At 40.0% G+C, this 8,875-nt stretch overlaps 1 protein-coding gene across 1 annotated transcript; it reads right to left on the bottom strand.

Moving 5' to 3' along the window:
* Positions 1-110: 110 nt before the first annotated feature.
* LOC111333006 (uncharacterized) lies at positions 111-8,239 on the bottom strand. The gene is made up of 5 exons (XM_022938507.2): positions 8,058-8,239; positions 7,737-7,812; positions 4,762-4,887; positions 2,852-4,648; positions 111-2,505 (listed from the first exon to the last, which is right to left on the bottom strand). Exons 1-5 carry the CDS (start codon positions 8,156-8,158, stop codon positions 1,237-1,239), a joined length of 3,369 nt encoding a protein of 1,122 aa, XP_022794242.2. The 5' UTR covers positions 8,159-8,239; the 3' UTR covers positions 111-1,236.
* Positions 8,240-8,875: the final 636 nt, after the last annotated feature.

The raw sequence follows: 8,875 nt of genomic DNA, 5'->3' as shown, positions 1-8,875 counted from the left end.
CAATTACAGGGCGAGAATTCAAAATGCAGAAGTCTGATAATATATTTCTGTTTCGGTCTAACACTAAGAAAACCGTCGACAATATTGGCCGATGCTAACCCAACTTCGGCTACTTTATAAATGTTTATTTAAACCACAAAAACAACAAGAACGAAAAAAAAAAAAAAAAAAGCAAGTATCCAATCTGAGCCATAATTATTTTCTTCAAAAATGTAAAACTTATGACACTAGCGAGCCTTTCATACTATTAACGGTAAGTACAGATAAAAAATGTAACGAAAAGATACTGTGATGAAATAATCAGGCGACATAAAATCCCGGGGAATGGTATATCCTATAACCTTGGGTGTAATAGTAACATGCATTGCTGTTATCAACTTATGGGAATCTAGTGATTGCAAAATTTCTTCATGAAGTTTGATTTCGAATCAGTAAAAATACGGTGGACACTTGAGGAAATACTGAGTGGGGAATTTACTAGAAGTTAACCCATTATCTTCCAAAGTTGATAAACGCGTCACTTCTCCCAACAAACTAGTAGAGAACTTAAGTAGAGACGTTTTTGAAACGCGGACAAAAACCAGAGGAATAATAAAATTAATTTTGATGCACTTTGACGCATATGTATCGACCGTAAGTCGTTGTTTTAGCATTCTAAATTAAATAGGGGGAGTGAGCACTGGGAATAAGAACTTTTAACTTTCGGGCTACCGCTCGCGTCTCAAAAACGTCATTTTGATGACAACATTAAATTCTTTTGATTCTTTTACAAATAAATGAATAGCGGCCAGAAGGGAGAATTATTTATCAGATGAGGGAGTTTGAGAGTCAGTGGAAATCTAAACTTCTTTATAGTTTGTCTAGAGTCCAAAGTGGAAAATCTATTCCAGTGAATTTTGCAGATTAATAAACGTAAAACAATATTAACCTTTTCAACCGTTAGATTGATCAGCATCTAATTTCTCCTCACGTCTACACCGCCGAATCATTCATTAGGATCATGAGATTTAAGGAAATGATCCCCAACCTAAGTAACTTGATTGTCAAACGAATTCTCCAGGTCAGTACCAAAGGAAAAATGTACAGGAGATTAGGGTGTAAAGGGTCAACAGCAAATTTCACTCGCTAAAATCAGGTCTGCTTTGGCAAAAAAAAAAAAAAAAGTGAATGCGGGCGCAGGTCTCTCTGATTTGTTCTGCAAGCTTTCTGTCTAAATTTTCTTTCTTGCCTAAATTTTTAAAACACTTCTTCTACTAGTTCTCCATAATATGCCGTTATTGTCTTCAGTTTCTTGTTTAGAAAATTCTGCTCAATTTCCACCCTGCCATTCGGAGCAGCGAGGGATAGCAGTTGTTCGATGTCGGCGTTACGAGGCATAAAATAAGCAATGTTCTCCGTAATTGATTTTGTTTCCTCAAAAAGTCTACAGCCATCCAATGTGATCATGGTTCGAATGTCAAACACCTCTGCGCTAGTATAGTTAGGTCCGCCCCATGGCGGGCTCAAGAACACCACGTCAGCGGTCAAGCGCGGTATCAAGCTCATGTAATCACCACAAATGAACTCAATCCGATCTGCTACTCTATACACTGTAGCGTTATGATGAGCAAGGGCGACCTTTACGGGGTCGATGTCAATTGCTATGACGCGCTCGCAGGTGAAGGCAAATTGAATTGCATTTCCACCGACACCGCAGAATGCATCCACGATAAGATCGCAACGACACCTCTCGGCGATATGCTTAGCTATGCGCTCGGGAGTAACAGAGAACCATCCCTCTTTGTCCATTTTGATACCTTTGTCAAATCGCGAAAACAAGCGGTACCTCTGCGCCCAGTACTTAGCAATTTCTGGATCTTGCTGGGGATTTGTTATTACCGTGATACCATCAATAGTGTCCTGGTTCAAGAAAACTTTTCGGTGATCCTCTGAGGGAAGGCAAGCATTACCATGGTTGTCTAGAACGTCAACCTGACGATCCATCATTTGGTTTCCAACATCGGAATTTGAATTAGTTTCTCCGCTTGAATCAATATGTGAATCACTTCCTCGCCTTAAATCTGGATTAAAATCAGTTTTGCCGCTTAGATTAACATTTGAATCATATTTCCCGCTTAAATCTGCACTTGAGTTATCTTTGCTACTAGAATCCGGATTTAAATCAATTTGGCCGCTTAAATCCAAGCTGCAGCCTGTGGCTGTGTCTTGGTCGTGTTTTAAAGCCAAATGATCTTCTGATTCTTCATATGGTTTCTCCTGAGCTTGAGGTAATGAAAGTTCCTCGCCCTCTCGAGTGAAACAGTGTATTTCATTATCTTCATCTTCTTCGTCTTCAAACCTAAGATGTATTCCTTTCAGTTCGGGAACCTTCGACACCTGGTGCATGTTTAGAAATTTGTTATTGGATTGAAGGTCTTCCACTGGTACTAACAGTTTAGCACTTCCACCAGGGACATTTGATAGTGCCGAAGAACAGGAGGCGTTAAGAGGTAATTTGCGAGATACCTTAAAAAAAAAAAAAAAAAAAAAAAAAAAAAAATCAGTTGAGTAAATTTTTCCTTCTATGGTTTTAATCCTTTGCATGCTAACATTAACATTTATATTCTCCACACTGTTCTATTTCCATTTCCTGTGGTACTGGCAAGGAGAATTTGTTTGACAATCAGAAGCTTCTTACATTGGTGATCATTTCCTTTATTCTCATGACCTTAACTGTTGATTGAAGGGTGATACTGCAAGGAGAAATTAGGTCTTGAACCTAGACATCCTGACCAAAAGTCCACCTAATAGGCTACCACATATTAATAATAATTATAATAATAATAATAATAATAATAATAATATCTGATACCTTAAATCCCATCATTTCATATGCTCTCTCAAGACTCAAGGTATTTTCTTCCTCCACATCCAACTCATGCGCCCTTTTCAATTTTTTCCATCTCTCTTCAGGAGGTGGTTCATTTCCATCACATGATTCACTGTTCCTGCTGGAGACTTGCTGTGTTCCCACCCTGCTGCCTCCACGAACTGTTGGCCTTGCTGCTGAGTGAGTGGCGTCACCATGTCTCCCTTTCTTCTTCTTCCTTGGCTTTTTTCCAGATCCATGTGAAACAGTGCCTTGGTGTTCAGCGATGCTTGTAAGCAATTCAACTGGGTTACCTGTGGAGTGTTCTAACTGACTATCAAATCTGTGACCCACCTCTTTTCCTAACCCTGAAACACAGTCCTGATCTTCATCAAAGCCTGTAATAGTCTTATCTGGGTCACCTGTGGAGTAATCCAAATGACCATCAAAACTGTACCCCTTGCTGGACCAGTAGTGGTATTGTTCATAGTAATAATGATATACATCCAGGTAATTTTGTTCCCAGAGTAAATTTACTTCCTCTGTCCAAGTTGGTGATGATTCCTTGCTGAATTTAAAACTCTTTGTGTCTTCTTCTCGAGAGACTGGATGTGCCATCTCTATTTGATAATCACTCCCATCAGCAGACTCACTGGGAAGGTCCAAGGGCTGTACAATGTAGTTTTCTCCAAGTGACAATTCATTGTCCAATACATGATCCCCATCTGGAACATTTTCTTGTAAGTAATTACAGGTACTTTTTTTCTCTCCATTCAGTAAGGTGTTTTCTAGGGTATCACTTTGGGCCTCACCTGAAAACCTTGCTTCTTCATCAGCTTTTAAACATTTATTATTTTGAGCATCAGAAATTTGAGAATAAATTACTTTCCAGCTTTCCCACACCAAAGAGTAACCATATATTTTCCAATACTGTTCCCAGCCACTGTTGTAACTGATTTCGTTCTCTGTGGGGAGAGAGAGAGTTTTCTTCTCCTCTGTGTCATCAAGAGTATGGCTTTCCAATTTCCCATTGTGTCCTTCTCCTATTGAGGGACTTTTCCTTCCTTTTGGGACACTTGTTATTGGGACAGGAATTGCAGCAATCTGGGAGTCTGTACCTTTTACAAGTGAACCTTGTTCCTGTTGGTACTCAAGTTGGATATGCCCAGCTGTGCCACTCTCTCTAGAATTCAAAACATAAGGAGCTGCCAGTTTAATATTGCCCCCTGTTGTTTGCGTTCTTTCAACTTCTTGATCAGAATCAATGCTTGTGCATGTACCTAACTGTTTCAGCAGCATCTGTGAGGTCTTTTGTTCTCTCACTTGACTTTTGGGTATACTTTCAGTGGGAACACTATCTTCTTTCCTTATGCAGCCCTGAGAAATGTACTCAGCAGAAAAATCATGTGAACAGGTACATTTTCCACTGACTTGGTGTTCCAACATTTCATCTGATGATGGCATAAAGATGCTTGAGTTCTCCTGAAAAATTTGCCTCCCACTCAATTCAGCATTGTCCATGTTTTCAAACAAATTTTTTTTCCTTTGAGTCTGACTATCACAATTCAGGCCTGAACAATCATGAAGAGTTATAGCTTCTTGCTCTGGTTTACAAGGACCTGAGCAATCATCACCAGTTTCAAACCTTGTCGAAGGGAGAGCACTATCAATTGTTTTCTTATCTACCTCGCACAGTCTCTCACTGTCCATCTTTGCCATTTGCTTTTCCCTTGGCAAGGCATTGTTTTCTCTACTTTTACTTAACTTCTTTTGTCTTTTAGAATTGTCATATGTCACAGGCTGCAAAAACAAAGAGGTGAATGTTTTAGAAGAAAGGGAAAATGTCTATTCAAAATTATGACACAGATCCTATGAGTACGTAGCCTTCCTCAGAAGCCACAAAAAGTACAAACCTCTTTCTTTGAGCTCACATCACAGAGTGATGTCGAGAAGGATGTTGGCAAACCCATCTTCTTCATCATTTTGAGCTCTTGGAGTAGAGCTTCATCTGATTCATTAACATCATCAAGATGCATTGCCTTGTAAGGTAATAATTCAAGAAAAAATATTAAAAATTTAAAGAAATGCCTAGTATCTAAATGTGTAGACTACACGCAGTCCCTCCTTTTTGGTGGGGTCCATCATGCTCTGTCAATAAAATCAGTGAAGACAAAACTGATGTTAGCATGCCACAGGAAACCCTTGGAGTGATGTTGATAAGTTGCAGGAGCTACACGAGTGAGGCACTCGAAAAGTAAGGACTACAGACTAAGCCCAGGAGTTTGGATTCTGTGTAGTGTTCACACTGGAAAAATAAGATTTGCTTTCCACCAGAAATCTGTCAACAAGCAGTCATGAGTGTCAACACTTATCAATGCTTCAAATGGCTGATGACCTGTAAGAATGTTTATTGTAGTTTCCGAAAACTTGTCGGCTAAAATCAGAACAGACTGGGGTGCTAAAAGCCCTTATTGCTGGCAAAGACATTCTCACAATTTTGCCAACTTACTTTGGAAAGAGTCTTATCTACCAGGTGTTTTGTTTCACAAAAATTTCTAAAGCCTGCATCCTTGTAGTTTCACCCTTAAACAGCATCGTGGTGGAACAAGTTGTTGATCTCAACAAACTTCCCCTTCCAGCCACTCAGTCACCAGAAAAGGACAAAGACTGCACAAATACTATCTCTGAACACAAATTACAAGCACACACATGGCAAAAGTCATTCCTGCTATAATGGTTCCTTGACCAGTCTGCCCTTCCTAATTATCTTCTTAGGAGTTTTGTTCCTGTGAGTCATCCTTACTGAAACATTTTAAAGATTTCCAGTTTATTCTGTGCCTTGAAATTTGAAATGGTTTAATTTTCTGAGATCACTCGTCCAGAAGTGTATAGCGATGACATGAAGACTGACTGGTTATTAAGATAAGGACTCTCACTGGTTACACCTAATTGAGATCATAATTTGACAACTGAAAAGCATTCAGCCATGCCAGGTCAAGCTATTGAGCTTAGTCTGTGGTCCCTATTTCTTGGGCACCTCACTCATGGAGCTCCTGCTGCACATCAATGTCACTGCTAGGGCTACCCCGTGGCACACCAACATCAATTTTTTCGAACTTGTGTGATGGACTGCTCATAGTCTATTAAATGTGAGGATCGTCACAAGCAAGCTTTATGGGACAATTATAACCAGAATCATTTCGAAACAATTATTTGTGATAACTCATTTTTGATCCCTTAAACAAACAACCAGGTCATTTACAACTTTTCAATGCTCCAGCCTTGGTTAATGAAACCATGGCATTCAATATCTAGCAACACCACAGGGAGCCCACACAAGTGGCGTGTCTGGTTGTTTGTTCGAAATATAAAGAAATGTATGGGAGAATATTGAAGAGTCGTAATATCGTAAACTTATATCAAGGAATGTCTATGTTAAGGCTCAAAATAAATGTAAACCTACCTCACTTGCTGGGTATTGTTGTTTCTGTGGTTCTAAATGGCAAATTTGAGCGATTTGGTGGGTTTTGCATTGACTGTTACTTTACATTATAAGAAGGAGACAAGGGTGGAAAGCTCATTTTCGACCCCTCCAGCTCAAAGCCGATTTTCACCCAGAAATTAGAATTGCCCGGCTTCAAAATGGAACACCAGATAAACTAAAAGGTTGATGCTTCTTCTCATGTCATTCAATTGAAGATCCATTCAAAATCCAAGTGCTAACCACCATTCCGAGAAATGCAGCTTTCCAAGCGATTGGCATCCATGGCACAGATTTCATGTGCCAGGGAGCAACCGTCACGCTGTTTGCTCCATGCTGATTGGATGATGGTAAACAATGCCCTGTTTCAAATGCCTCATGTGAGAGGGGAGTCAGGGGCATATTCACACCGGCGATTCATCTATTGACTAGCCTGGTGTGAGATTTATGGCACGTGAGGAAAACATTGCAAGTTCAACTGTTCTTTCTCTTAACTGTTCAGTTCAATCTGTAATTTGAAAAAAATCACAAGTATCCTCTCAAACCTCACAAAGAAAGCTGCATTTCTCAAAAGTTTTTTGGCGGTTAGTGCTTTAATTTTGAATAGATCTTTGATTGAATGACACGAGAAGAAGCGTCAACCTTTTAGTTAACTGGTGTTCAATTTGGAAGCCGGGCAATTCTAATTTCTGGGTGAAAATGGCCTTTGTGCTGGACGGGTCAAAAATGAGCTTTCCACCCTTGTCTCCTTCTTATAATGTAAAGTAACAGCCAAAGCAAAACCCACCAAATCGCTCAAATTGGCCATTTAGAACCACAGAAATGACAAATAAACGCACCAAGTGAGGTAGGTTTACATTTATTTTGAGCTTTAACATAGGTATTCCTTGATATAAGTTTACGATATTACGACTCTTCAATATTCTCCCATACATTTCTTTATATTTCAAACAAATGACCAGACACCGCCTCCTGGTTAGCTCAATTGGTAGAGCGCCAGACTGTTGTGCGGGAGGTCGAGGGTTCAAGCCCAGGCCGGACCAACACTCAGGGTCTTAAAATAACTGAGGAGAATTTGCTACCTTTCTATAATATCAAGAAATGGATAGATATTCTAGTTTTCTCAGAAAAGGGCAAATAAACCATAGACCCCATCTCCTGCAGGGTTAGGGGTAGGAGACGTTAATTTCCCACGCACGAGATTACTGTGTGGTGGGTGTCCTCCCTTGGGGTAGGATGGGTGGGTTTACTGGGCCCGCAGTAATTAGGGCAAGCTGTTGCGGTGTCCCTGCCTGTCAACGAATCTAATAAGTTAAATTACATGCGGCTTGTGTGGGCTCCCTGTGGCAACACTCCATACTGTTCAGAAATCTTGTTTGACAAGTGCAGCATAAAATGGATAGTTACCTCGACCTGGGTAGTTATTTGTTCCTCTTTTAACATTCTCCCTTGTTCCTTTACATACTTCAAAAGGTCTGTATCACTGCACGTTAAAAGTAAGACGTTGTTGAATGGGTATTTCAAAATTGAGCATTTTAAATAACTTGCTGTAAATAAATAACCAATTAATTATGGAAGAGAGTGCTTCTCTTCTCTTTCTGCCCTCAGGAGATGTTGATTGTGAAATTTCCTTCGGGTTTTCAAGCTAGGGAAGCACTGTTTTCTAACACATATCTATATCTATCGAGTGGGAACGAAATGTTAGAACTCTGCAGTACAGTGCCATACCTCTGTAATGCGCGAGTACAAAAGCATGTGACAACTTCCGATGGTCTCGTTTCGTTAAAAGACACTGTCAACTTCGCGATAAATTTTCCACCAGTACTCATTTCTAGTTTTAAGTTTACGAGAACATGAATCCAGAGTCTGTCTTCCACGTGCTTTCGCGAACAGTTCGACGACGTTCTCGTTTGCGGTCGTCGAGGGTCGAACACACAAGTTTATAGCACAGCGGTTAAATTTTAAATGCGTCGTGTAAGCTGTAGCACGTGTTCCCCACGAAAAGTTCAAACCCGAAGTGTGTAAAATCGTGCTGAACAAAGGATAAAGATATACAAAAACGAATGAAAATGCACTTTCGTTTGCCATGCTGAATCAATTTATATATCATATAGGCATATATGGAATATCTCAGAAACTCCCGACAGTCCCACACGACACCAGTGCAGTTTTAAAAAGCATTGAACAAATGATTCACACAGGAATGGATCTAGAGTTAATCAGGACACTTAACTATTGTGTAATTGTTGCTTTCATGATGATACACTTTTTGTAGGTACCCAGGATGATCACCATAAAGGAGCAAGCATCTTAACTACTCAAGTTGAGTTTCAGGAAGGCGTAGCGCAGGGGTTTCATTAGCTTTTTCCGTAAGTGGCTATGCTGTAAACCCACTGGCAGTGGAGTCCACACCTTTTGAGCAGGAGACAGATGTGAATGCACCAAAGGTCCACAGGGCTTAATGTATAAAAAGACCTCTCACTGACTTGCATTTTGCAGATGTCACACTGCTTGTGATAATAGCTTGCCTGAACATTAGTCTTACT

Source organism: Stylophora pistillata, chromosome 13, assembly GCF_964205215.1.
Source record: "Stylophora pistillata chromosome 13, jaStyPist1.2, whole genome shotgun sequence".
Taxonomy (NCBI): Eukaryota; Metazoa; Cnidaria; class Anthozoa; order Scleractinia; family Pocilloporidae; genus Stylophora; species Stylophora pistillata.
This window is presented reverse-complemented; position numbering and strand designations above follow the sequence as displayed.